This window comes from Zonotrichia leucophrys, chromosome 19, assembly GCF_028769735.1.
Source record: "Zonotrichia leucophrys gambelii isolate GWCS_2022_RI chromosome 19, RI_Zleu_2.0, whole genome shotgun sequence".
NCBI classification, from domain to species: Eukaryota; Metazoa; Chordata; class Aves; order Passeriformes; family Passerellidae; genus Zonotrichia; species Zonotrichia leucophrys.
In genome coordinates, this window is record NC_088188.1 from 4354893 (window position 1) to 4382649 (window position 27757).

General features: G+C 49.8%; 4 protein-coding genes across 4 annotated transcripts in view; 2 read left to right on the forward strand and 2 right to left on the reverse strand.

Moving 5' to 3' along the window:
* The first annotated feature begins 179 nt into the window (after positions 1-179).
* Positions 180-4866, forward strand: C1QBP (complement C1q binding protein). The gene is made up of 6 exons (XM_064729425.1): positions 180-426; positions 1017-1167; positions 1546-1633; positions 2147-2242; positions 2863-2985; positions 4452-4866. Exons 1-6 carry the CDS (start codon positions 180-182, stop codon positions 4599-4601), a joined length of 855 nt encoding a protein of 284 aa, XP_064585495.1. The 3' UTR covers positions 4602-4866.
* Positions 4867-5134: 268 nt separating this feature from the next.
* Positions 5135-8572, reverse strand: RPAIN (RPA interacting protein). Its single transcript, XM_064729426.1, has 7 exons — positions 8447-8572; positions 7747-7926; positions 7157-7220; positions 6583-6697; positions 6298-6361; positions 6062-6196; positions 5135-5348 (listed from the first exon to the last, which is right to left on the reverse strand). The coding sequence occupies exons 1-7, from the start codon at positions 8522-8524 to the stop codon at positions 5319-5321; spliced, it is 666 nt and encodes a 221-aa protein (XP_064585496.1). The 5' UTR covers positions 8525-8572; the 3' UTR covers positions 5135-5318.
* A 69-nt stretch (positions 8573-8641) lies between these two features.
* On the forward strand, positions 8642-19300 carry NUP88 (nucleoporin 88). The gene is made up of 17 exons (XM_064729424.1): positions 8642-8878; positions 9392-9561; positions 10172-10297; positions 10523-10609; positions 11492-11668; positions 12605-12788; positions 13192-13342; positions 13942-14040; positions 14163-14253; positions 14594-14695; positions 16338-16496; positions 16909-17034; positions 17512-17577; positions 17792-17872; positions 18167-18293; positions 18654-18772; positions 19080-19300. The coding sequence occupies exons 1-17, from the start codon at positions 8642-8644 to the stop codon at positions 19141-19143; spliced, it is 2166 nt and encodes a 721-aa protein (XP_064585494.1). The 3' UTR covers positions 19144-19300.
* Positions 19301-22529: 3229 nt separating this feature from the next.
* The window catches only part of RABEP1 (rabaptin, RAB GTPase binding effector protein 1), a 45464-nt gene continuing 40236 nt past the window's right edge, over positions 22530-27757 (reverse strand). The window contains exons 15-18 of the mRNA XM_064729423.1: positions 27535-27590; positions 27011-27109; positions 26101-26217; positions 22530-23386 (exon numbers count right to left, since the gene is read on the reverse strand). Coding sequence (XP_064585493.1) covers positions 23285-23386; positions 26101-26217; positions 27011-27109; positions 27535-27590 — 374 coding nt within the window. The 3' untranslated portion in view covers positions 22530-23284. The remainder of the gene's footprint in view (positions 23387-26100; positions 26218-27010; positions 27110-27534; positions 27591-27757) is intronic.

Here is a 27757-nt window from a genome sequence, read left to right on the forward strand (position 1 = left end):
CGGCCTCTTGGGGGCCGGGGCTCGAACCGGGATCTCACCTGGGTCGGGACTCGAACCGGGGATCTTACCGGGGGCGGGACTCGAACCCGTGATCACGGGGACCGCGCGGGGCGCGCCGGGGCCGGAAGCGGAGCGCGGTTCCGGGGCGGGCCGTCCTCGCCGCCGCTCGGTCCCGCACGATGCTCCTCGCCCGCTCCCTGCGCGCCGCCGCGGCCGCCGCGCTGCGCCCGCCGCTGCCCGCGCCGCGCCGCCCGCTCAGCTCCGCGGCCCGCCGCGCCCTGCTGCCGCCGCCCGCCGCCGCCGCGCCGGCCCTGGCGCGCTCGCTGTGGCAGCTGGGCGGCGGCGCGGGGCGGACGGCGCTGCTGCGGCCGCGGCGGGGCTCGGCCGGCCGCGTGTCCTGCGGCTGCGGCGGGCTGCACACCGAGGGTGAGCGGGCACGGAGCGGGGCCGCCCTTGGGAGGGCGCGGGGAGGACACGTGCGCTGCACCCGCTCCGTGCTGGGAAGCACGTGGGGCGGGGAGGGCTTTCCTACTGCCCTCTCTTTCCCTAATCCCCCCCTCTTTCCTTAAGCCCCCTTTTCCCTAAACCACCTATTTCCCTAAATTCTGTGCTTTCCCTAAATTCTGTCATCGCCTAAGCCCCCTTTTCCTCTATGCCTCCTTTTCCTCTACACCCCCTTCGCTACCTCTTTTTCCCCTACTCCCCCTTCCCTAACCTCCTTTTTCACAACTCCCTTTTCCCCAATCCCCCTTTCCCTAACCCCTTTTTTTATGTTCAAACCCCCATTTTCCCAAACCCCCCTTTCCTACCCGCCCTTCCCTTAACCCCCACTCCCCTTTTCCTTAACCCTCCCTTTTCTTACTCCCCTCTTTCCTTACCCTCCCTTTCCCTACACCTCCCCTTTCCCTAACTATCCATTCCCTAACTCCTTTTCCCAACACCCCTTTCCCTGAACTCTCCCCCCACCCCTTTCCTTCATCCCCCCCTTTCCCTAACCCCGTTTTCTTTCCCCCCAGGAGACAAAGCCTTTGCGCAGTTCCTGACGGACGAGATCCAGGAGGAGAAGAAGATCCAGAAGCACAAATCTCTGCCCAAGGTCTCCGGGGGGTGGGAGCTCGAGGTGCACGGCACGGAGGCCAAGCTGGTGCGGAAGATCGCGGGGGAAAAGTGAGTGGGGCGTGGGAAGGGTCCCCAGCCCCCGAGGGTGGGTGGTTGGGTCACAGTGACCGGGCTCCTCCATGTGCTCACAGCCCAGACTGCGCCTTTGTGTGGCCGCTTTGGGCCAAAGGCACTTTTTTCACGCCTTTTTGTTACTGTGTTTTGTGTTACAAAGTTTCACGTGGTCTTGTTGTTTGAAAAATAACAGTTCGGTAAAACTTTAAAAGGTGAGAGCACTTGGAGGGAGCAGCTTCTCCGAGGTGTGGCTTTTAACTGCAGTGCCTGCTTTTGTTCACACACTGTGAATCCTGAACAGGGCTTAAAAGGCCCGTTCTGATGGGCATTTTGGGGGTGTGTTCAAAAGAATTGTTTCTGTTTCTTGTGCAGGATAACGGTTACATTCAACATCAATAACAGCATCCCACCCTCGGCTGAAGACGACACACAGGAGCAGCAGAAACCTGATGAGCAGGAGGTGACTTAGCCTTGATGTGCATTTAATGCTGGGGACACAGATGAAAAATGGAGCCTTGTCCTCAAGTATTGAGGCTTTGGCATTTCTCCCCCTTATGTGATATTTGGGAGCATTAAGTCACAAAATGCAGATTTTCCAGGGCTGCCTGTCCCCTGGCTGTAACCTTCATGTCCCCTGCAGAAAGGCGGAGATAAGGAGAAATTAGAGGAGTTCTGAGACTTTCTAGCACCTTCCAAAAGGGTCTACAGGAGAATGGGAGAGGGAAGCTTTGTACAGAGGAATGGAGTGACAGATTAAGGGGGGGATGGCTTTTAACTGACAGGGAGTGGGGCTAAATTAGGTATTGTGAGGGTGGGAAGGCTCTGGAAGTGTCCAAGGTTAGGCTGGATGGGGCTTGGATCATCCTGGGATAGTGGAAGGTGTCAGGGAATACCCAGTGCTGGCTGGGCTGTGCTGTGGTTGCTTTGGCTCCTGTTCAGATTCCAGTGCTGATGCAACTGTTCTCTTATTTAGCCTGAACTTACATCAACTCCAAACTTTGTAGTGGAAGTAATAAAAGATGATACAAAACAGACCCTTGTGCTAGACTGCCATTTCCCTGAAGATGAGGTGAGTATCACTGTGCCCCTCTTGGATTTAACTGCTCTTTGCAATCTCTTGCTTTTCTGAATCAGCACAATATCCAATCTCCTCTTATTTCTTTATTTTTCTTAATCACAAAAAAAAAAAGGGCATTATGTTGGCAGGAACAGTGAAGAGGAAATGTTTATGGCATTCCTCACATCCTGCCCTGGTGTTTCTGATCAGCTGCTTACTGGGCTCTTTATTGAATCACAGTAGAGAAGTGGGGATTAAAAAAGGAGGGGAGAAAATAAAATTGAGAGCTTTTACTCACACTGGTATTTGTGGTTTATTTTGTAAATGTTAGGAGATGTTTAACAGCCAGTCTTGGCTGACAGAGATGAGACAGACATGGGAAGACATTCAGAACCACACAGAAGTTGTTTTTTTTGTATTTGTAAAATTCAGGCTGCTGATTTACATGGCAGCACAAGCTTAGAGGATTTCCTGAGTTCTGTGCATGTCTGTGCTTGTCCTCAGAGGGGAGAGGGACAGCTTCTCTGGCCTTGGGGCTTTTCCTGAGCTATTCCCAGCCTGGGGATGAGCAGGCTGAGTGTGCCCACTAATTGCAGCTAATTGCATGCCTTGCATTTGTTTTCCTGCCTCAGATTGGACATGAAGGAGAGGAAGAAAGTGACATTTTCACAATTCGGGAGGTCAGCTTCCAGCCCACTGGAGAAGCTGACTGGAAGGACACCAACTACACCCTCAACACGGATTCCCTGGACTGGGTAGGTGCTGCTAAAGGCCACAGAGAGCTCTCAGCTCACCTCACTGGCTGTCCCTCTGCTCCTGGGCTGGGAATTAAACCTGTCAGGGTATCTGAGACAGGGGCTGGCCTTGCTCTGCCCCTGAGCTGGTGCTTCTGCTGCAGGCTGAGGGTGTCTCATGATCCCAGGGTTGTGCACTGCTGGTGGCATTACCAGGAATCAGGACAGACAGGAGGAACTTCTTCCTTTCCAGATTTTATAGGTGGATTTCTCAGCAGGGAATCTCATTCTGGAAATGCTTTGACACTTGTTAAACATATTTTGATCTGTGTGTTTAACAATGTGGCTTATGAGACACCATGCGTGGGTAAAAGCATCTGTGTGTGGTATCTGAAAAAATACATTGTGTCCTGCTTTTCCAGGTGTGTTGTTAGACTTGTAACACTAAAAATACACACTAGAATCTGGGTGTTCTTATGTTCTCAATACCAGGATTTAAAAAGCTACAATTTTTAGCTTGAGGCTGTCATGTTTAAAAGTGAAAGTAGAAGTGCTAGAGTGTATCCCCTTGAGGAGCATTCATGTTAAAATTGCTCAGTGTGCTGTAGACCATCCCACACTGATTATTCTATTTTTCCCCTATGACATTAAATTAACTTAAAATAGATATGAAAAGGAAAAAGCCAAGTTCATGACTGTAACATTTAAGCCTTTCAAAGAAACCTGTACATCAGATCCTTTTCCAAAGTGTTAGCTCACCCCTGGGTAGAGGGACAGGCAGAGCTTGGCCTGTGTCATCCTTGACCCTTCCCCTGATGACTCCACAGTCTGGGAATCATCTCCAGGGTGCAGCTCATTTGTAGTGTTGGGTTTGGGTTTTTATTAAGTGTTCCATGGCCCTTTCTGTCCAAATATTCCATCCAAAGTCAGGCCTGCCCTCCTGGGGTGGTGCCTTGAGAGGCTGCCTGGAACAGAGGCTAGGCAGTGTTATAGGAATAAAATAGGGATTGAATAAAATGCCTTAAAGGATACACCTTTGCCAGTACAAGAGCCCAGCCAGGGCTACACCCAAGATGATTGAAGAGTCTTGAGTTTTCACACTTTTATAAGTTTTAGTCCATTTCCATATTAGGGTTCATTGTCCCAGTTCCACTCTAGGTTATGCAGTCCCACCCTCCCAGTTTGCACTCCTCAATTCCCTGTTTGCACTTTTTAGGCCTGAAGCTGCAGGGGTGTCCTTGGTTCTGGGCTGGAAAAGGATTGTTTTGTGTGACTGAGCTGTGAGGAGAACTTACTGACAATTTATATGAAATTCAGAGTTTAACACCAATGCAGTGCAGAATCTGGGAAATATAAATGCTAAAAATCAAAGCATCAGTGGGAGCTGGGCCTGATTTTCCTGGGAGAAGTGCCAGTTGTCAGGGGACATTTTAATGCACCCCTGCCCAGGTGTGTTCCACTAAGAAGGTTTTCTGTTCCTGCTCCAGGCTCTCTACGATCACCTGATGGATTTCCTGGCTGACAGAGGAGTGGACAACACCTTTGCTGATGAGTTAATAGAGCTCAGCACTGCCCTGGAGCACCAGGAGTACATCAAATTCCTTGAAGACCTTAAAAGCTTTGTCAAATGTCAGTAGGTCAGGCTGGGAAACTCAGCCTCAAGCGTGGGTATTCCACAGTGCTGCTTCATCCAGCAATACCCAAATAAATCTTCACAGTGGATACAGAGAGTAAGTAAGGAAGGTGGAGAAGGAGGATTCTCACTTGGAGTTGGGGAGTTGTAGTGATGGTGCAGCCCCAATCAAGTTCTCCAGTGCTACAGGCCGGAGTTGCCTCGCCCTGCATGGGGCTTTTTGTACAATTAAGAGTGAATGTGAAGAATAAAAACTGTTCAACATATCACTGAAAAGGGTGGTTTCTCTTCTTCTTGCTGTACCAGAGCTGCCATGAGAGTGATGGCAGAGTTTCTCTGTGCCAGAGCTGCTCACAGTAGTTGTGGCAGTGATGGTTGAGTACTTATACTTAAACCAGTGCCTCCAATTGCTGCTTGAAGGTTTTAAGTTTATTTAAGTTAGTTAATTTATTTAAGGTTCATTGAAACTCAAAGCTGAAGTCCAACACGAGCTATGAGATCACTGATGTAGTATTAAAGACAACCCCAAAGCCAAAATAAACTAAATATATTTATTTCAAAACATGTCCTGTGTGGTTAAAAGTGCAGGTCAAGGCAATACTGTGCCTTTTGGAGTGTCTTTTTGACACAGCAGTTAGAAATATGTACAAAAGAGTCCTAGCAGCTCTGGGTGAAGTTTAGTATTGAAGTCTTCCAGAAGTAAAGCAGCAGCTCAATCATGTTAGAGGAGAATCATCCAGGAGTCACAGACCTTCACAAAAAAAATTGAACAGAGAACTGTGTTAATGTATAAAGTTCAAAACTATTTGAACAGGAAAAATTATTGATTGGGGGGGAAAAAATCACAAAAGAGTTGTTGAGCACTGGCAGAGGCTGCCCTGGGAAGTGGAGGAGTCACCATCCCTGGAGAGATTTAAAAGACATCTAGATGTGGCACTTGGGGACATGGGTCAGTTGTGGCCTTGCCAGTGCTGAGGGAACGGTAGGACTTGATCTTAGAGGTCTTTTCCAACATGGCTCTATTTGAAATGCTCTGCCCCTACCACTGTCCTCACTGGTTTTACATAGCAAAGCAAGCACCAGCTCTAGCTGGAGCCAAAGGGCTGCTGTGTATTCTCTGAGACACCTGGAGGAAGTTTTTCAGGAGGTTTAAACAAGTAATTTTTAAAACTTTTCTTCATGAACCCCTTATCTGATCAGATGGTGCACACAAGACTTAGAAGTTGTTGGCTAAAGTTAGGGCACTAAATTTGACAGATCCTTGAAAGATTCCCTAATCCAGCAGTTAAAGGTGTGTACTTCTCTTTTATGGTTACTGGTGGTCAAAGGTAAAGCCATTTCCAAGGAGTTTTGTGAAAAAAGCCACACAAACCCAGGGATCAACAGACTTGTGGTTTCTGACTATGTAATTGAGCCATGGATCCAAGCAGGGATCCCTTCCAGGAACCTGACATTTGCACTCACAGGGCAGCTCATCAGCAGACTGGCTTCCTCCTCCATGCCACTGGTGACTGTGAACTCGGGGCTGTGCAGGCACCTCTGACTGTGCTCTGTCAAGGTGCTTTCCAGCAGGGACCGAAGCTTTCCCTCTGTCATATCCTGAGAATAATTCATTAAAAGTCAGCTGGGGTTCCTGTCTGTAGCTTAAAGCTGCCTCTGCAGCAGCAGGGATGCCACACAGGTGTCACAGTGCAGCTTACCTGTGTGCTGATGTACAATCCACACTGGCAACAAACCAAGTGAGCCTTCACAGTCAGGTTATTCCTGGGAAGAGCAAACAATCAGCATCATGACACCCAGAACAAGAGAAGATTTTAGCAAGAAAAACCCCAAAACCAACCCAACATCCCCCCCATTAGAGTTAGATAATTGCTCAAGCATTTTTATTTTGTTGAAATGAGCAGCAGCCTCTCTCTGCACATTTCTAAGCCCAGACTGCTGCAGGAGAGTGAGGAATCTGATTCCAATGCCAAAGGCTTTCTTACTTCCTACATACAGGGCAGATGACCCTGTCAGAGGCATCCAGGCCGTCCAGCATGGCGTTGAGACATTCCTCATCGAAGCGCAGGCTCCGCTCGTACTCCTCAATCACCAACTGCTCTGCAACAACACAGCACAGCACAGCACCCTCAGGGCCTGCTGGGGCTGATGCAGGCTGGGCTGGATACAAGTTTCTAAGAGCTTTTACTCCTTTGAGTCAGATTTCTATGCTTGGTGAAATCATTCCTGATAATCTGTTTTTCTCTGTGGCTCAGCTTGTCTCATATGGGTCTTTCTACTTTCTGATCAGCACTTTAGAAACATCCTGAATTGATTTATAAAGGTTCCTAGAGCTAACAGATCTCAGTCCTGTTTCTCTGGCCTCTCTCACAGACCTTAAAATGCCACTTAAACTCTTAAAACTCTGAGAAGAGCTCTCAATACCTCAACAAGATTTCTAAGGAGGCTCTTGCCCTGTATCACGTGGTTTGCAAGAACCAAGGAGTGCAGCCTCAGGTCTTCTGCACTACCAGGAAGTTACACATCAAACAGGAGTCAGAAGATGTGTAAAGATCTTACCTTGCAAGATCAGTTCTTGTTGGATCTCTTCCAGCACTGCCAGCTCATCAGGGTCCTCCAGCACCTGAAAGGTGAATCAGTCAGTGATCCTCCCATTCCAGCCACTTTATCACTTCTAGCACCTGACTGAGCAACACAAATCCACTCTAATTCTCCTGTCTCCTGTTTGCAAATCCCTCTATTTGCACACCCATGCACTGTGGGAAGCAACCTGTACTGTAAACACAAGTGCAGAGCCAGCCAGAAGAGACCCAAGTACAGCCTGTCCAAGAACTCGCTTTTTAAGACATTCAGGTTTCATTTCCATTCTCAGAAGAGGGAAGTGACAACCAGATATAAAAAGCACAGATGAGGAAACCAACCCTCTGCTGTGATACACAGGCTGTTTGTGAAAGAAATAAGGAATTTCCCCACTCATGCCCAGAGGCACTTTCACAGCTCAACACCCTGCCTGAGCTGCAGAACAGGAAACCCTGAAGCTCTTGAGTTTTGTCGGCTCCAGTGAGAAGCTGAAGTCAGACCCGCAGGGAGCTGTATTTGATACTCCTGTATCACACCCGTGGTGCTGATGCTGGGGACACAGCACTGACCTGCTCCATGGGCTGCTCTCCGCCGAGGCCGGGCAGCCTGTCCCGCAGCTCCTGCCACTCCTGCTCCATCACCTCCTGCACCAGCAGCGCTCCCGGGGCCGCTCTGCTCGCCCCATCCCCGGCCTGGCGGTAGCGATCCAGCAGCTTGGCCCGGCTGCTCCTCAGCCGCTCCATGCAGCGCTGCGGGGACAGGAGAGCGCCCGGGGCCGTCAGCGCCGGCTCGGGGGGACACGGGGGGTGCCGGGGCTGGGACACGGCGGAGGGGATGCGACCCACTGGGCTGAGGGACCGGGAATCCCTGAGGGGACACGGGGGATACCGGGGCTGGGGGTGAGACACGGCGGAGGGGGCGCGTCCCAGAGAGCCCAGACACGGGGAATCCCTGAGGGGACACGGGGGAGGCACCGGGGCTGGGGGGTGCGTCCCGTAGGGGTGAGAGACCGGGAATCCCTGAGGGGCAAGGCGGGTACCGAGGCTGGCCATGTTCCGGAGGGGCTGCAGGGGAGCTGGATGACAGCTCGCAGCGGGGGCAGCGCCGGGCGTCACTCGGGACGCGGTCAGGGGAGAGTTTCGGACGGGGTGAGGTTCACCCGCCCCAGCAGGACCACTGCGGCCAGCCCCGGGAGGACCGAACTGGGTCTAAATGAGGAGGGAACCCACGTTCCCCCTCCCCCCCCCCGGCAGCCCGCTCCCCGCTCACCCTGCGGTACGTCTCCCTCCAGGGCGGCCCGCCCGGGCTCTTGTACCGCGCTCGGTGCCCCTGCACCGGCGCCGCCATCGCGCCGAGCCCGCAGCGCGCCTGGCCCGCGGGGCACGCCGGGAAATGTAGTCCGCGGGCCGCGGCGCCCATTGGCCGCGCGGGCGGTGACGTCAGGGCTGCGCGGCGCGCGGGGCGATGGCGGCCGAGTGCGGCCCGGCGGAGCAGTGGCGCGCGGCGCTGCCGCAGCACGCGCTGTTCAGCCGCCTCCGCGAGCGCGCGCCCGCCGCCCCCCGCCCGCCGCGGCTCCGCGACCTCCTGTGCGGGCTGGGCTCCGACCTGCTGCTCTGGGACGGGCCCGCCGCCGCCCTGCTCGCCATCGGCCTGCGCCGCCTCGGCACCGGCACCGACCCCGCCGCGCTCGGCCGCTACCAGGTGCGGGAGGGGCTGAGGGGATGGAGGGCTGAGGGGCGGATTGAGGGGAGCGGGGGCTGGGGCGGGCGGTGCGAAGGAATGGGGAGGCTGTGAGGGTATGAGGAGGAGTGGGACAGGGTGGGGGCGTTTGGGGCGTGAGGGGATGAGGGGCCGTGTAGGAGGGGCTGGGTGTGAGGGGCCGTGTAGGAGGGGCTGGGTGTGAGGGTCTGGGCGGACCGTGAGGGGATGTGGGGATGTGTGGAGAATGTTAAAAACGGGACCGACAGGATGTGGGGGGATGTGAACTGTGATGTTGGAGGGGAGGAGGGCCATGGTGGGCACGGGGCTAACAGGGTCTGTTCCTTGAAGGAACATCATCATCCCTCAGCCCGCCCTGGGGTGTCCTTCCCCAAGGAACCCACTGCTTTGTGCCTGATTCCGTGCCGTGTAAATAACCATCCAAAATAAAGATGAGCTGTACTCCCGTGGGTGCTTTGAAGGGCTTGTGCTTCCCTGTAACATTTCTGTTTTCAGACTCTTCTGTGCATCAACCCGCCCCTTTTCGACGTGCACCAGACGCTGCTGAGCCCTGCCCAGCACCATGTGGCGCTCATCGGTACCAAGGGGCTCATGGTGCTTGAGCTGCCCAAACGCTGGGGCAAGAATTCCGAGTTTGAAGGTGGGAAATCCACGGTGAACTGCAGGTGGGTGAGGCCTCAGGTGAATAATGACACCCTTGTCCTGCCACTCTTACTCCTCAGCCTCCCTTTCTTGGGGTTAGGCAGATACAGAAGGCACTGGTGGAAGGTACAGGTTGTATTGGGGTTTCACAAATGAAATTTTTTTGGCTCAAATACTTGCTGCTTATCAAGTAAACCAAATAAATGACCTTCTAAACTTGTTGCAATTGCTGAGGAGCAAGATGCTCCTCTAGTATTGTGGAGCTTTCCAAAGAAACATAGAATTGTTTTCAGTTGGAAGACACCTTAAAGGCCAGCAAGTTCCAACTCCTGCTATGGATAGGGACACCTTCCACTAGACCAGGTTGCTCTGAGCCCTGCCCAGCCTGGTCTTGGACATGTCCAGAGATGGGGCAGCTTCTTTGGAGTATTTCAGCTGTGGCAGCCTGAAAGCAGATATTTGGGGGGAAATAACAGACGGCTTCAATTGAAAGCTGCCTTCCAACTTCCAGAGTAGTACAGATAAAGACTCTGAAACCTTTTTGCTGTGTCTCTAGCTCTTCTTGCCCCCACCTCCCTTTGGAAGCAGCTTGTGTGTTTCTGGTCCTAGTGCAATCTCTGCTCTGTGTTCCAGTACCATTCCTATTGCGGAGCGCTTCTTCACCAGCTCAACCTCCCTGACCCTAAAGCATGCAGCCTGGTACCCCTGTGACACCATGGAGCCCCACATCGTGCTCCTGACATCAGATAACACCATCAGGTAAGCCCCATTTGTGGCTGATTATCTGAAGTGTAGTTTTTTTGTCATGTCTAGCCTTAATTTGTCACTGGGTATTTGCATGCTGCCATTTTTACCAGAGTTAGCAATAAAAAAGTAGGATGGGGGGAATTTCAGAGTGAGAGTGGCTGATGTTCCTGTGTCAGCAGGGAATGTGCAGCACTGCCAGCAGAGTGACCATGGCTGCTGTTTCTTTCTTTCCCCCAGGTTTTACAGTCTGAAGGTGCCTCACACACCCATCAAGGTGATTGTGCTTTCAGACACTGAGGAGGAGACTCTGACCATCAAAACAGGGTTGGTGTGGCTTCTTGTATTTTGAAATGCTTTTGCAGAATAAGCTCAGTATTCTCAGTTGTGTTTTTAATGGATAAGTGATAAATGTGCCTGAAAATCTCTCATGAATTCTGTAGTGCTAGCACTTCTTCATGGCAGAGTACCTACACTTTCCCTTCTCCTTCCTTCCTTCCTTCCTTCCTTCCTTCCTTCCTTCCTTCCTTCCTTCCTTCCTTCCTTCCTTCCTTCCTTCCTTCCTTCCTTCCTTCCTTCCTTCCTTCTTCCTTCCTTCCTTCCTTCCTTCCTTCCTTCCTTCCTTCCTTCCTTCCTTCCTTCCTTCCTTCCTTCCTTCCTTCCTTCCTTCCTTCCTTCCTTCCTTCCTTCCTTCCTTCCTTCCTTCCTTCCTTCCTTCCTTCCTTCCTTCCTTCCTTCCTTCCTTCCTTCCTCCCTCCCTCCCTCCCTCCCTTCCTTCCTCCCTCTCCTTCCTCTCTCTCCACCCTTCTAAAGCAAAGTGGTGACAAACTGTACAGTGAAGTGTTTGTCAGAGTAGTAACTTGAAAACTGTGCATTGACTTTAGGATGGGGTTAAGAAGGGGATTTTGAGTGAGGAATGTAGAGAATAGATTATCTTTTTATTTCCCTCTTGGCCTGGTTGGAAACAGAACTCTTGCAGCACAGAGTGGTGTCCCTCACAGAAGTACCAGAGCCCCGCCTGTGTCTCTGGAGCTGTGGGGGCACTGCAGGACCCATGTGCCACATCAGGGGTGTCCCTTACACCCTTTTGTGGCTGGCACTGCTGGATGGGACGGGGTTGGGCAGGGATTTGGCAGCACAGCCCTCAGGAGCAGGTTGCACTCTGTGCTCTCAGTGCTTGCTGACCCAGCTGGTTGTGCCCTGTGCCAGGAGAGCGTACACAGCGTCCCTGGGTGAGACAGCCGTGGCCTTCGACTTCGGGCCGCAGGTGCCGGTGCCCAAGCACGCCCTGGGCCAGCGCGGCAGCGAGGAGGTGCTGGGCTACCCCCTGTACATCCTCTATGAGAATGGAGAGACCTTCCTCACCTACGTCAGCCTGCTCCAGAGGTAAGCTCTGAGCCCCAGGGCTCGTGGGGTGCTCGGGTGTCACCTCTCAGCTTGGCTGGGACTCTGTGAGGGATGCTGGGCTGAGTTTTCTTGTATTGCAGCCTGTTCTGTCTCTGTGGCAGTGCTGATAGACTGGAATCCAAATCCAGCCTGTCATCCTTTCTCATCCAAACATTATGGGTGCAGCTTCCACTGCTCAGAATGCACTGTGCATTATTTACCACCAGCAATCTGATATGAACACACCGGGCTGTAAAAAGATCAGTGGGTCTAAGGCTGTTCAGTGTATTTTGTGGCATAGACATCCTTAGCTTTGGATGAGGCTCATTGAGCCAGGGGCATCCTAGGAAAAGAAATTGAAGAGCATAGGGAGTTCACAGGCTGTTCTGCAATGGAAATAATTAATCAAAAATATAAACATGATACAAGAAGGAATTACTTTAGAAAACAGAGAAGATGGTGCAAGACTTAAAAGTTAGATCTTGTGTAGCTGAATATTAAAGTCTGTGGTACTTGGGTTAGAAACAGCACTGTGAGGAGATCTGTCTGCAGGCAGTGAGGTGGCTTTAGTCCATCTAAAGTTCTGCCCAAAGAAATGCCACAGCACAAAATGCTGCATGTGAAGTGCAAGAACCAGTTGAGTAATCATTAACTTGAGCTTTCCATGAGTATTTTGTGTTCTTGCATGAGAATGTTTCCTCATGAATTTTTGCAGTGCAGCTTTGGTTGCTTTCAAAGCATAAAGTGTAATGAAATGAGCTCTGATTTCCCCTCTGAGCTCTCCAGCAAGGAGCTGCAGGTCAGACTTGCACTCTGCAGCAGTGCAGTGGGACTGAGAGCTCCCAGCCATGGTCTGACAGCCGTGGGCTGAGACCAGACCCGTTCCTTGCCCGCTCCTTACCCGCTCCTTACCCGTTCCTTGCCCGTTCCCTGCAGCACGGGCAGCCCGGGGAAGCTGCTGGGGCCGCTGCCCATGCACCCGGCGGCCGAGGACAACTACGGCTACGACGCCTGCGCCGTGCTGTGCCTGCCCTGCGTGCCCAACATCCTGGTCATTGCCACCGAGTCGGGCATGCTCTACCACTGCGTGGTGCTGGATGGAGAGGAGGATGATGAGCAGGTACCTTCTCTTGGTTTGGTTTTTTTCTGGAGGTATTTTTGTGTCTTTAATCTAAGTTCTTGCTGCAAGGTGGCGGGATGCCTCGAAGGGTGTGCCAAGTGCCAAAGCTGCATTCTTTTGGAATGAGGTAGTGAATCTTTCTCCTGTTTCAGCCAGTCCCTGTGACTCCCTGACACATCTCAGTTCTGGGTACCCTGACAGTAGATGAGTTTTTGATCAAATTTACTAGGATCTAATTTAAGGAGGATTTTCTGAGAAACCCTGGGTTCGAGTTAATTTTTTTTGTAAGTAAAGTTGAACTACATTCCTTGACAATTAAATCTTGTAACTCTTTCTTGATGCTGTTTATGTTGGCATTCCTATTTAAATGGTGTCTGACAGAAGAATTCAATGCTCTTTACAGTCAGAGAAGTCCTGGGACCCAAGATCCGATCTTATTCCTTCCCTGTACGTGTTTGAATGTGTTGAGCTGGAACTTGCACTGAAACTGGCAACAGGAGATGAGGAAGATCCTTTGGAGTCTGATTTCTCTTGCCCAATCAAGCTGCACCGAGGTAGGGCTGTTGTTCAGCTCGTGGCTTTTTATTCCACACATTTAGGATCCAGTTATCTGCACATTCTCATCAGTGTCAGACAAACGGGGTCAGAGTAAGGATTTGCCTGATGCCCTCAATACAGCTGTGGAAGGAGCAAGCCTGGGAGGGGCTCCAGTGTAGATTACACATGGTCAATACTAAATTCTGTCATCTGAGGGTTATGAAGCAGAAGTTTCTGCATCTGTGCTGACCTGTGAGTGTGAGGGAGCGCTGTGGGGAGGGTGATCCTGAGGGAAGGACCTGCTTATCCCATGGAATTGGGGCAGGACAAAATCTTTGGGTCTTTGGGAACAAGCAGCTTGACAGAATGTGGTCTGCTAGTTTTAATAATCTGCCATTGGAAACCTGTCTGAGTGATGCAGATGTGGTGTGATAGGAAGGGTTCAAAACATCATCCGTGTGTTAGACTCTAACCTGTATCTCTGTTTCTCATGCTTGCACTAAGGTGTTAAAGCTGATTGGACACTAGGTTGATACACAGGATCAGCAGTGCAGGTGTGAAGGGTGAGTTTTTCTCACCTCAGTGCCATCTCTTACATTTTCTGCTTCAATTTCAGATCCCAAATGTCCCTCTAGGTACCACTGCACACACGAAGCTGGTGTCCACAGTGTGGGCTTGACATGGATCAACAAACTGCACAAATTCCTTGGTTCAGGTGAGTGAGGGAAGTGGGGGAACAGATGAACATCTTCCAGTAACAGGCTGGTGGATGCAGGTACTGCTGAATCCCTCACCCTGCAAAGTGGATCTGATGCATCCTGACTTGTCTCCTTGTAGATGAGGAAGACAAAGACAGTTTACAGGAGCTGGGAGCAGAACAGAAGTGCTTTGTTGAACATATTCTTTGTACAAAACCACTGCCATGCAGGTAAAAAACCAAACCCTTTCTCAATTGCTTTCAAGTTGTGGACTTGCTATGGAAAATATTTATGATTTGTCATCTTTTGCTGCATTCTTGCCATTAAAGTAAAGTAAGCTCAGAAGTTTTCAAACAATACAACTGAGCAATCTGTGTATCAGGATTCTTACTGCACAGTTAGGGTAGTAGCTTAAATTCGTGTGTTTCTGTCTGAAAATCACCTGTCAGACCAGCAGAAATTTTCACTTCCATTTACCTGACCTTGGAGCATTTCCAAAAGAGTGAACATGCACAATTTCAGGAATTAAGAACTCTCCTGACTGGGTAATTTTTGTGTTCTTCTCTTCAGGCAGCCTTCTCCAATTAGAGGATTTTGGATTGTTTCTGATGTCCTGGGGCCCACCATGATTTGCATCACCAACAGCTATGAGTGCATTACAAGGCCTCTCTTGTATGTGGTTCTCAGTTGAAGTCCATGACTGCATGGAAAGGACCAAAAAAGGATATTCCTGTTTTTCAGTTACTCTTTGGTTGTTTCACCCCAGGCTTCTGCAGCTCTTAGGACACTCCATGAAGTTTTGCTTTCTGAACACTCCTTGGTTGAGCACTGGGAGTTACTGAGCTGTTACCTACTGCTGATGAGGTGTTTGTAGGGGATATAATTAATCAGGTCACTTTTAGTGAGTATTAGGACAAAAAAATGTTCTTGATGGTATTGTTGGGGTTTTTCAGTAGTGTTGATATTCTTAATGGGCTGCTGAGGTTATGTGTGCCTGAAAGGGGAAAAACAGAAGTAGGATTTTTGTTTGTGCTTCCAGTTACTTTCTTTGGAGGTGGTGGCAAAGATACAGAGTGGTGTAAATGTGCATTTGCACAGTGAAATGAACACCTTGAGGGGGTGACACTATTTTCAGCTTTTTTTTGCAGGACACTGTTTAAGGTAGGACAGAGAGCAGAGCCAGTGTTAACATGAGGTTCTCTTGAATTTATTTCACTGTTTCCACACAGGTGGGCAGTGACCAGGCAGGGTGCTTTGTGGAGAAGGTCATGCTGCTGTTCCAGTGCCTGCCTGCCTTGTTCTGGAACTTCCTTCTCCTTAAGCCAAGGGATATTTATGATTCTTGCTAGTTTGAGCTGTGACCAAGCAGGTGTGGGGATGTGAGCTTTGCCTGCCCTGCTAGGGCTGGATTTACCACATCCCTGAAACAGCTGCAGTGACAGGAACTCCACAGTGGAGGGGTTCCAGTGAGGGAGCTTTGTTTCAGTGTGAGTGTGTGACTGTGTCAGTGAGGGAGCTCTGGCTGTTTCAGGGTGTGTGAGTGTGTCAGTGAGGGAGCTCTGGCTGTTTCAGAGTGTGTGACTGTGTCAGTGAGGGAGCTCTGGCTGTTTCAGGGTGTGTGACTGTGTCAGGGAGCTCTGGCTGTTTCAGTGTGTGTGACTGTGTCAGTGAGGGAGCTCTGGCTGTTTCAGGGTGTGTGACTGTGTCAATGAGGGAGCTCTGGCTGTTTCAGTGTGTGTGACTGTGTCAGGGAGCTCTGGCTGTTTCAGTGTGTGTGACTGTGTCAGGGAGCTCTGACTGTTTCAGTGTGTGTGACTGTGTCAGGGAGCTCTGACTGTTTCAGTGTGTGTGACTGTGTCAGGGAGCTCTGACTGTTTCAGTGTGTGTGACTGTGTCAATGAGGGAGCTCTGGTTGTTTCAGTGTGTGTGACTGTGTCAGGGAGCTCTGACTGTTTCAGTGTGTGTGACTGTGTCAATGAGGGAGCTCTGGTTGTTTCAGTGTGTGTGACTGTGTCAGGGAGCTCTGACTGTTTCAGTGTGTGTGACTGTGTCAGTGAGGGAGCTCTGGCTGTTTCAGTGTGAGTGTGTGACTGTGTCAGTGAGGGAGCTCTGGCTGTTTCAGGGTGTGTGACTGTGTCAGGGAGGGAGCTCTGGCTGTTTCACTGTGAGTGTGTGACTGTGTCAGTGAGGGAGCTCTGGCTGTTTCAGTGTGTGTGACTGTGTCAGGGAGCTCTGGCTGTTTCAGTGTGTGTGACTGTGTCAGGGAGCTCTGGCTGTTTCAGGGTGTGTGACTGTTCCCCTGTGCTGTGTGCAGGAGCACTGTGCACCCTGCGTCCCCTCCCCTGCTGTGCACCAGGGAGGACAAGGAGCTGGCCGTGTCCCCGCTGCGCATCGTGGCCGAGGCTGAGCATTCCTTCGAGAAGCACATCCAGGGCATCCTGCAGCGCAGCTCTGCCAACCCCCTGCACCTCAAGTGAGCACAGCCTGGGGCACCTGCAGGGGCAACACTTGGGAGCACTGGGTGTTGGGCAGCTCCTGTTGAACAGCACATGGCCTTGGCATGGCAGTGCTGCCATGACTGGTGCTTGTGCTCCTGGGGGGATGGCATCCAGCCCAGGGATGGCACGGGCTGGGAGGGGATCCCTGGCTCCAGGCTCCTGCTCAGAGCAGGGCTGCCTTCAGCTGGTGAGGTTCTCATTGCTTGGCCCATTGGGTTTGGGGTATCTTAAGCTACCTTGGGATTTCCTCATGTCAAAGGGATTTCATTGTAATCCCTCACTTTCATAACAGACCCTCCCCTCCCACGAGCTTTACCATAAACACTGGAAGTGTTTTAGGCTTCCAAAGGAACATATTAGTAAGATGGCAAAAATGTCAATCTTAAGATCTGCAGATAAAGATGCTGCTCCTCCCCCTGAAGAATGCCTTCAGCTCCTTAGCAGAGCCACCCAGGTGTTCAGAGAGGAATATATACTGAAACAGGATCTGGCAAAAGAGGAGATTCAGCAAAGGTAATGCAAAACTCTCATAAAATGTGCTGGCACACAGCAGCACTGTGGGTCTGATCTGGTGATTGAGTAAATGTACTAAGTGTAAAACTAACAATTAATACCAGAACTTAAAACTGAGTTATCAGGAAAAGCAGGGGTGAGTTTAATAGCTGATCTCTGTAGTGGTTTATAGGGGAACTAAAAAATGGTAAACATACACAGATAACATACTTTTCTCATGGTGTTTGCCTGCCTGGGCCTGTGGGTGATAGGAAATCTAATCTCAGCACTAATCCTGACAAAGGAAAATTGCTGCTTCAAATCATAGTCAGTTATTTACACTATACAGTTAGGACAAAATGGGAGTTTTTTCTCACTGCCCCCCTTTCAGTGTCTTTAGTTCTTCCCACTCCGAGCATTTTCTCTGTGGTGTAAATCCTGATTCAACTGGTTGCAAGTGGTCTGATTTTATTTTCTTTTCATATGTGTTTATTTCAGAGTGAAGCTGCTGTGGGGTCAGAAGAAGAAACAACTGGAGGATCTGAGTTACTGTCGAGAGGAGAGGTGAGTAGAGCCTGTCCCTGTGTCCAGCCAAACCTCAGGAATGATGCACCTGTGGTGGCTTGGACAAGGCCCTGTGTGGAACAGGTGCCAAGTGAAGGCGTTCCCAGCCTGCAGGTTTGCTCCCTCCTCCAGCTGCCTCCTTGTCCTTTCCCCACCCCCTGCCTTGTCCCGTGTGTGGATCTGAAGTGAGGAATTGTTTCTCCCTCCCCTTAAGGAAAAGCTTGCGGGAGATGGCCGAGCGCTTGGCTGACAAGTATGAGGAAGCCAAAGAGAAGCAAGAAGACATCATGAACAGGTGAGGGCACACAGGGCTCTATTCCCCCTCACAGCCCCTGATGTTACACAGAGTTTGCAGGTGTGGTAGAACAGAGTGGGCAGGAGCTGCTGGTTACTTACAAAACTGGGCTTCTGCAGTTCCCTGTGCTGGGGCTTGGTGTGATCTGTCTGCAGGCCCCCCATGCTCAGAAATGCCCCTGAGACCAGCTGGAAGGGGAAGGTGAAGCCCCTGAGACTTGGGCAGCCTGGCCCAGGTGTTTGAGCAGAGCTGGGTACCAGGGATGTTAACTCAGAGACATTTCTTGCTTTAAAGGATGAAGAAAGTCCTTCGGAGTTTCCACTCTCAGCTTCCTGTTCTATCTGACACTGAAAAAGATATGAAGAAGGAACTGCAGACAATCCATGACCAGCTGCAGCACCTGAGCAATGCTATCAGACAGGTGAGAGGAGGAATGGCCAGGCTGGGAGGTTCCTGAGCTCCTCCCTCAGTGCTGACAGACAAGTCCTGCCTTCAAAGTGATGCTGTCCTTGTGTTAATTAGCAGCAATGAACTAAAGGGGCTTTGGGCCCTTGGTGTAATACAGACAGAACCTTTGCACACACTGTAAGCCCTCAGAGAGCTCCTCAGTCCTCACCCTGGCAGGGACAGTTCTTCTCTTAGTGGGAAGTGCAAAAGCAGACAGATTTAAACCCAAAAAACCCAATTAATTGCAGTACAACACAGCAGTCTGTAATTAACAAGCTTCCACTGTGGCAGGCAGCACCAGCACTGACTGGGGCCTTCTCTCCTCTCCTCCCAGGTGAAAATGAAGAAGGAATACCAACAGAAACAGATGGAGAAGGGGTGCAGCCCCCGCAAGCCCAGCATCAGCCTCAGTGCCTACCAGAGCAAGTGCATCCAGGCTGTCCTGAGAGAGGAGTAAGTGCAAGCTGGGCTCCTCCTGAGGAACCTGAGCCCTGGTCACCTTCAGTGCAGGTGTCTCAGGTGTCACTTAAGCCGTGCTGGGCCAGAGGGGCTGAAGCACAGGACCACAGGATGTGCAGCTCCTGAGAGCAGCACTTGGAGCAGCTGTGTGGAAGTGCTTTAGCCCCGGGATCCCAGGGCAGTCTGTAACCCAGCCTGGGATGACAGGCACTGCTCCCATTCCCTGTTTCTACCAGCTCCAGTGTTTCCCTTCCTCCCTAGCTCTGTGCAGCCTTTTGACTTGGCTTATTTTTTCTTGAAGGGGAGAACACATCAGGGAGATGGTGAAACAGATCAACGACATCAGGAGCCACGTGAACTTCTGACGTGTCCTGGAGAGGACCCTGCAGCCAGGGGCTGGATGAGCTTTACCTGGCCCTGGTATTCCCTTGTATATTTACCATTTGTATGTTGAACAATACACCTTTTACATATTATTTTGTAAAGAACTGTGAAATAAAATACTTTTGATATGACTCCTTACATGCTGTGGTTCCTGTTTTTGTCATGGGAAGGGGACATGCTGCAGGTGTTTTATATTTGGGGTGTTAGAGGGTAACTCCTGTAGCTGCCTCAGGTGTGGGGGTTGCTGCTCCCTGGGGTTATCCTGGGATTGTCTCCCACCCTTCCTCCATCAGGGGTTCCCTGGGGGGAGGCTGTGGCAGGAGGCAGAGGAGAAAGACCAGAGCCGTGCACACACACTTCAGCAGCTTTTTTTTAATTTGGAACACTTTCTCCATAAAGGACACACCTTCAGTACAGTTAACAAATGGTTACACTGGAATCCTGGAGACAGCAGAATTCTACACCCACGATTGCACAGGACACCAATGGCTTGGCTCACTGGAATGCAGTATTGACTTCCAAACACTGTTTGCCTTTTGCAAAGATGGCTCTGCAGTCCTTCTTGCCATTACAAGGCCAATTCAGTCTCTGCTGTAGACAGACTCTAGTGGACAATAAGGAATTGTTGTCCCTCCCCCCTGCCCTTGGAAAAGGTGCCACGGTGAAGCTCAGGGGGGACAGGAGTTACTGCACTGCTAAAACAGGGGGGCACTGCTGGGGGTACCAGACATGCTGCAAGAACACTTTGTACAGGTTAAGACTATACAGGTACAGGAATGCAGACAGAACTCCAGAACTCCACCTGGGCCCTGCTACAGCCTCCACCAACAGCTCAGCCCCTGGCACAGCTGAGCAGTGACACTGCCTGAGCCAGGAGAACCCACCCAGCCCCAGCCACGCTCCACAACACCCAGAACTGGAAGGAAGAGCATTTGTTTTCTCATGTTCACGAGCAGCAACACCAGAATCCATCATCCAGTGAGTATCTACACCAAGAGCTTTTCCTACATTTACAGTCTTTTAAATTTGCTCTGCAAATTTGGCACACACTGTCTTGTTTTGCTTTTAAAGGCCCCTTTGAGTCTGAGTTCAGCAGAAGCTCAATTGCTGCTGCTGAAGCTTTGCTGTCCTTCCCCCAGGAGGGACAGCAGTTTGCAGGGAGCACATCTCCCACCACTTCTGTGAACAGCCAGGGTTCCAATTTCCAACTGAATTGTTTAAAAGTCTGACATTACAGCAGTTGGTGAAAAGGGTGACTCGTGTTCCAACACTAAAATGGTCACAGCTGGTACTGGGACAGGAGCACAGGTGTTGGGCTGTGTGATGGAACAGGGAGGTGAAAAGGAAAAACCATGCAAGAGCTGCCTGCCCTCCTCTCCACACCAAAGGAAGTTCCTCCAGGGACTTGTGCAGTGCCTGGCTCACCAACAAGGAAAAGCACACAGTGCATGCACAGCCCCAGGGCTGCAGGTCTGCCTTGGGGAGCAGCCCCACAGCCCTGGGGCTGCCAAGGAGCCCAAAGCACTCAGTGCACACCCAGAGCTGCCTTTAGGAGCAGCCCCACAGCCCTGGGGCTGCCAAGGAGCCCAAAGCACGTGTCCCACTCACCTCCTTCCTGCCAGGCTGCAGCCCTGAGCTCGCCCTGACACCACCACACCTGGGGAAAGCTGTGCCCACGAGCCACAAAAACACAGCAAGGAAAAGCCCCCAGCCCTGCAGCACCTGAAAGGCTCTGAGCCAGCACAGCCAGGGCTGCTCAGAACAGGTCAGACATGGGACCAGCAAGGGATGCTGGAAGGCCAGAACAGCTCCTTCCCCTGCTCTCTCACACTGGGACCATCCAGAAACACAACCAAAAATATTTTACTGTGAAAGACTTCAAGGTGCAGTTCCTAAAGAGCTCAGCTTGCTGAAGAAGGTGCAGGATATGGCGTAGTTTTGCCATACAAGAGGCTTCCTTACACCTCCTGCACAGATGAGGCCCCAGTTACAGTAACTAACCTTGTAACCTGTTACACATTTTGGCAAAGGAGGATGGGAACAGAGAAAAAAGCTTTCCTTTCTGTTCTGCAGCTCCTACTAAAGGCCTGTAGTTTTGTCTCTAAAGTCTACCCAGCCATTGGAAACTGAATAAAAATATCTGGTCCTGGATTTCTGCATCAGGACCTGGCTGCTGTCACCCACAGCTCAGCAAATAGTGAGGAAGAGTAAAAAACCCCTAATCTGGTAACTGCCAAATAAGACTCAAGCCACACTTCAACGTCACCTTTATGTGACAGCAAGTGTCATCTCTAAACATGACAGCTCTGCCATCTGTTAGTCATTACTAAGGTGGGAAAATTTGCTTTTGGGTGTCAGGATTATGAAGGGAATTAATTGCTAGGGTGAATAAAATGCTTTAATTTTTGTAATGAGTGGCAAGGAATTGAGCTTGTATGATGCTTTTTTGGCTGTTTTTAAGGCATTCCTCTTCAAAACCACTGGTTCTGACTTGATGTCAGTAGCAGGATTTGCACTGCTAAAAATAGGATTTAAGCACTTAAAGTACATAGTCATGTGCATTGCAGTTTGGAGCATTTTCTGTCACTTTTGAAGGTGATGAAGAAAAGCAGATCTCTGGCCAAGTATATGAAGAAAAAACATCAAGGAATGGAGGAAAAACTAAGAAGTTTTGGACAGCAGGATCTGCTCCTTCAGCCTCCTTTTAACTGAGTTGCAAAGTTCAAGAATTGGGTTTGTACCACCAGGATCACCAACACCTGCAACAGCTCAGGAATGTGTCCAGCTGCATGCATGGAACTCCAGCAGTGCAGGAGGAGAGGAGGAGGAGGAGGAGGAATGCTCATGTTACCTCTGGACATTTATAGAACAAGAAACCCAAACCTGGCAAGTGAGTGATCACAAGAATTTCCTGCCTCTGCTGCCACATTACTGAGTGTAATTGAACAGTCTGGGAGCAGAAGCAGGGGACAGCAGCGCAGGACAGCACAGAGCTGCACTGCCCCTCCAGCAGCACAATCCTGCAGCTCCTGCAGCTCTGTGCCCTGCCCAGGAGGGCCTGGCAGTGCTGCCCTGGGTGCTGGCACTGCCCTGGGCACCATCCCAGAGAGCTCCTGCCTTCACACCTTGTGCCAGCCCAGAGCAGAGCACACCTGCCCCACCTCAGGCCAATGCTCAGACATGCACATGACTCTTACCAGCTTTTTTCTGTTTGGGTTTTTTGTTTGCTTGGTTTTTGGTTTTTTTTTTTTTTTTTTTTTTTCCACAGAGAAGGGATTCCAGGCACTGCTCAGCTTTAGGAGATGAGAAACAACCGGTTGTAGCTCCATATTCTAAATTACATTTGTGAAAAGAGATTACAAAACAGTGCATTTCTTGTGCTTTTCTTTCTGTATCTGAATTCAACAGAAAAATGGCAAGGAGTTAAATTCTCAGTACAGTGTTCTTTTTCTTTTGGATTAGCATTTATCTGTTCAGGAGATACACAGCTCACTCATATCCACATTTCAGCAGCATTCAAATTCTTCACAGAGCCAATGGTTTTTTAAAAAAAAAGTACTGAGTTATGAAATAAGATCAATATCCAGTGTCCTGCTAATAAAGTCATATTTTAATATAAAATATTCATACAGCATACTCTACACCTCATTCTCTCTGCTAGCTGAATACTGTTACTGACTATTCAAACAGAAAAACTTCAACCACTTTGCTCTTCAACGTTTTGGAGGGACAATAGTTTCCAGCAGCTACTTTGATCACAGTAGTGGGGGAAAGAACAGAGGGAAAGACAGGGGTTTATGTTCCAAAACTCTAGATTAGGTTACGAAGTCGGCTGAAAGAGGGAAGTTTTTCAGAATGTAAGGACTGATCCCACTCAGTGGAACACGAAACACTGCACTCATTAGTGTTTCCATTAGAAATTCTCCTTCCTACACTACAAGTCACCCTTGTGCTCTCTTCCTGCCCAGTACGAAACCTTTCTCCCCTCTAGAAACAAAACTTAAGTCATTGCTCCCCTCTGTTGTCTTCTGCTCTCTCGGTTAGAGTTAAATAATAATTAATGTTGCTATAAAGATGAGTTAAAAACCTCAGCCACAGCCTTGGAGCCCAGCAGGGTGTCTGTCATGTTTCAGGGAGCTGATTAATGTCCGTCAGTTTTGTGTCGTTCAGGATTGCACGGATCCTCTCCAGGGAATCTGCCTGCCGGATCCTCTCCAGCTGCACCTGCAGGAACAACACGGGAATGCAGTCAGCAGGGGCACAGCCAGAGCCAGGCACTAAGGGGCAGAGCCAGGCCTAAAGGGGTCCAGGGCCAGGCCTAAAGGGGCTCAGAGCCAGGCACAAAGGGGCTCAGAGCCAGGCACAAAGTGGAGAAGAAAGCAGAGCCAGGTTCAAAGGGGGAAGAGCCCAAAGCTCACACCCAGGCCCAAAGCGGGGGAAGAGCTCAGGGCCAGGCCTAAAGGGGGAGAGCCCAGAGCCAGGACTAAAGGGGCTCAGAACCAGGCACAAAGGGGCTCAGAACCAGGCACAAAGTGGAGAAGAAAGCAGAGCCAGGTTCAAAGTGGAGAAGAGCCCAAAGCTCACATCCAGGCCCAAAGCGGGGGGAGAGCCCAGAGCCAGGCCTAAAGGGGGAGAGCTCACACCCAGGCCCAAAGGGAGAAGAGCTCAGAGCCAGGCCCAAAGGGGGGAAGAAAGCAGAGCCAGGCTCAAAGGGGGAAGAGCCCAAAGCTCACACCCAGGGCCAAAGGAGGGAAGAGCTCACACCCAGACCCAAATGGGGAAGAGCTCAGAGCAAGGGGAAGAGCCCAGAGCCAGGCTAAAGGGACTCAGAGCCAGGCCTAAAGGGGGAGAACCCAGACCCAGGCCTAAAGGAAGAGCTCACAACCCAAGCCTAAAGGGGGGAAGAGCTCACACTCAGGCCCAAAGGGAAAGAGCCCAGAACCAGGTCCAAAGGGGGCAAAACTCAGGGCCAGGCCTAGAAGGGGGAAGAGCTCACACCCAGGCCCAAGGGGGGAAGAGCCCAGAGCAAGGGGAAGAGCTCAGAACCAGGCCCAAAGGAAGAGCTGACACCCAGGCCCAAAGGGGGAAGAGGTCAGAGTCTGGCCCAGTGGAAGAGCTCACACCCAGGCCCAAATGGAGCCCCCAAGGGACCCAACATCACCAGGGGCTGAAGGAGCACAAGCTTAATTTGGGCCTAAGAATAGGAAGAAGACATAAGGCAGTTGTGATTTTACAATAATCCCCCACTTTCTGGGGGTTCCAGGCATCGTCAGCACTCTGTGTTTTGTCTCATGTGCAGTCACTGACACTGTACTGGAAAACTGGAGATGTGCAAAGTGAACCTTCCCAGGAGCAGCCCCACACGTGCCTCAGAGGCTCTCAAGGTCACAGCCAAAATGCTCTTGGAGCAAAGATCCCATTTCCAGGCTCACCCCTTGCTCTGCTGATAATCCAGTTTAAGCTGTGTCCTGTCTGCTGAAAAAGGGCCCAGCAGAACTGTGCTGGAACCAATGCAAAGAGCACAACTGATTTCTTTCTCACACTCAGACTTCCACCATCCTTGCAGTAGGATCTGGGTTTCAGTTATAAATCCCCAACTAGCATTTAATTGCTTTTTAACCCTTCCTTTGAATTGCTGATAACTAATTTGGCCAGTGGACCCCTCACACAAGGGGTACCTGCCCAGGCTCTCACTGACAAGGCCAGAGAAGGGAATAACCCTGCCAAGAAACCACAATCCTCCTCTGATGGTGATCTCACACTGTACAGTGCACATGGCACAAGCCACAAACTTTCTGTTTAGGGCAGAAAGAAAACACAAAACACAGAGCTACAGTTCTAACTGAGCTCAAGGTTTACTGAACTACCTGCAAGCTGTGGAAGAGCCCACCACACATCTTCAAAGTAGTGGTTGTTTGCTCTAAGAACTGCATAAAACAGTGCCTGCAGGACTTTAAAACCCAAAAACTGAGGATGAAGACAAACAAGAAGCAATTTCCCTAAGCAGGACAACTCAATAGTCTCCTTTGTCCTCCCAACTCCTCCAGACACAGAGCCAGAGAGGACAGATCTCCATTGTCCATCCAGCTAAACTGTGTCTAGTAAACAAATCTCCCACATTCTGGTGTTAATTTTCCAAGTAAACCTGAATGCCTGGCTCAGAAAATGTGCAGTTTGAATTCTGCTGGATGTCACTGAGGGCCTGGCCAAGGACTGCAAGGAGACGGGGCTGAAATTCAGCAGCTCCTCTGTGAGCAAAGCTGGAACATAAAGGGGGCACAAGCTCTGGGAACACAGACTCTGAGGGTGAGCCCAGTCCAGCCTGGCTTCCCCAGGACACTGAGAGTCCCCCTGCACACAAACTGCAGCAGAACAGCCTGGCAAACCTGGGTCAGCCTCAGGGACACCCCTGACCAAACTCCTCCCCTCACATCAACCACAGGTTCACTTGGTGGAGGAAATACAAGGATAACAACAGAGGCAATTGCAAGAACCAGACTTTTAGAATGTATAAATAGAAAGCAATAACTGTGACACTAAGAACCATTTCATATATTCAGACCAAGCAGTACCAGCTCCTTACTTTGTCCTTAAATATTTGCATCTGAATGATTTGCTATGAAAATATCACATTGGAAGCATCAGGAGATGGACAAGGAAAAACACAGGTCTGGAAGAGCCATCATCTCTGGCCCTGCACAGTTTCTTTTAGTACAATAACTGAAAATTAGCTAGAACCATGTAATCAGGATGGAATCCCAATAGTTTTAATAATAATATCATAGTGGGAATACCTGAGCAGTTTATTACACTAACAAATTCTAAAATAGATCATAAATACCAACATAAGAAAATTTACAACTGCTATTTCTTATTTTGCTCAGCTCTGGAGAAATAATGAAACTAAATTAGCCCTTCCACATTGATTGGACTCTTACCTGAAGTGTCTGGGAAAGCTTTACAAAGTCTCTCTGCACTTGCTCACTGACATCCAATTCAGTCTGCAACCTCTGGGCTTTGTTCTTCTCTTCAAACACCAGCTGCTCAAGGTTGGCCTGAGGAGGAAAAGATTCTTATGCTTGAACTGAATAAAAATCAGCAGCTTGTATAAACTGATTAAAGTGTGATACCAGAGGAAAGCAGCACAGCATTCACAGGGCAACAAACCAAACCAGTCTTTCCCCACCTCAGTTTTCCAAAGTGCAAAATCAGGGGCTGATACCCATTAACAGGTGCTAATAGACTGGTCAAGGCATGAAAAATCCCCAAGTCCCTTAACAGCACCATGAGCAGGGATCTCAAAATACAAAGGCAGAGTTCTGAGTTTTAGTGCATAAGTTCATGGTAAGGGCAGTAATTGCTGCTGGCAATGTAACTGTCTTGCTGTCCTGAGCTGTAGTCAGAGAAGTGTTGGGGGAAAGGGCATAAAAAACCAAAACCACAACAAGAGAGGGCAGAGAGAGAGTGCTCAGATCACATTTATTCCATCTGAGTGCTGAAGTAGAGACCCTTCTTACAGCAACTACAAAAAAACTCCCAAACATTTCTTCAAAAGCATCAAAGCATCCAAGCCAAGGTTTGGTTATCAGGACACTGCACAGGCTGGAATGTTCCTGAGCCTTCCCTTGGGATGGTCAGGTCAGCAGCAATTCAGAGCCACCACTTTACAAATCCCACTGAAAACAGGGGTGAGGATTTAACCACATCCAGAGGACATTATTGCCCTGCCAGTTTCTTACCAACATTCAAAAGCTTCTTTTTTTCATTCTTAGGTAGTGCCACATTCTCTGACACAGCTGCTCATCACAAAAGATGCAGATACACTTCACATCCAGACATCATAGCTACCTTTGCTGCAGTCTCCTTCTTCAGCTGTTCTTCTAGAGCATTCTTTGCCTCCTGCAGACTCTCCAGCTGCTGCAGGTTTTCCTGTGAAGAACTTTCCAACTGCATAATAATAATATAAAAAAATTAACTAAACTTCATAACATTTCCATCTCCCACAGTCCCTCCATAAGGAAGTCTAAGTATCTTTCAGTACTTAGGGGACTCAGAAACACACCTAAATAATCTCTTCTAGGGGCAGAGAAAACACCTGAATAACACCACTTTCTCTCCATTTATTTACTTTTGGAGCTGGAGAGAAATACCCAAACTTGACATGTAGGTCAGTGTTAGGTAGTCTAGTAGTAATTAGGAATTAGTTAATCCAGTATTTATGTTACAGATTAATAAAACACCTTTTAAGGAACAGAACTGTGAGTGTGTCCTATTCCTACACTGGCATCAATACAGAAGAGAGGAAAAAATCCCTTTACTAAAAAACCCCACAGTATCAAACTCAAAAATTCCACAGTGAAAGAGCTTCTTACCTGTTCCTTTTCTGCTTTTATTCTTTCCAATTCAGCTTTTAAACTGGAAATGGAAGCTGAAAAACAAGAATATTAAATCTTAAATGCAAGAACACAGGAAATTGTTCATACCCTGTTTACTTCTGTTAATATTTAAAGCAGAATTAAGCTCATGTTACATCAAAGGTACCTCAAAAGCAAACAAATAATTGTACTTTTCAGCTGCACAGCTTTGGTGTCTCTG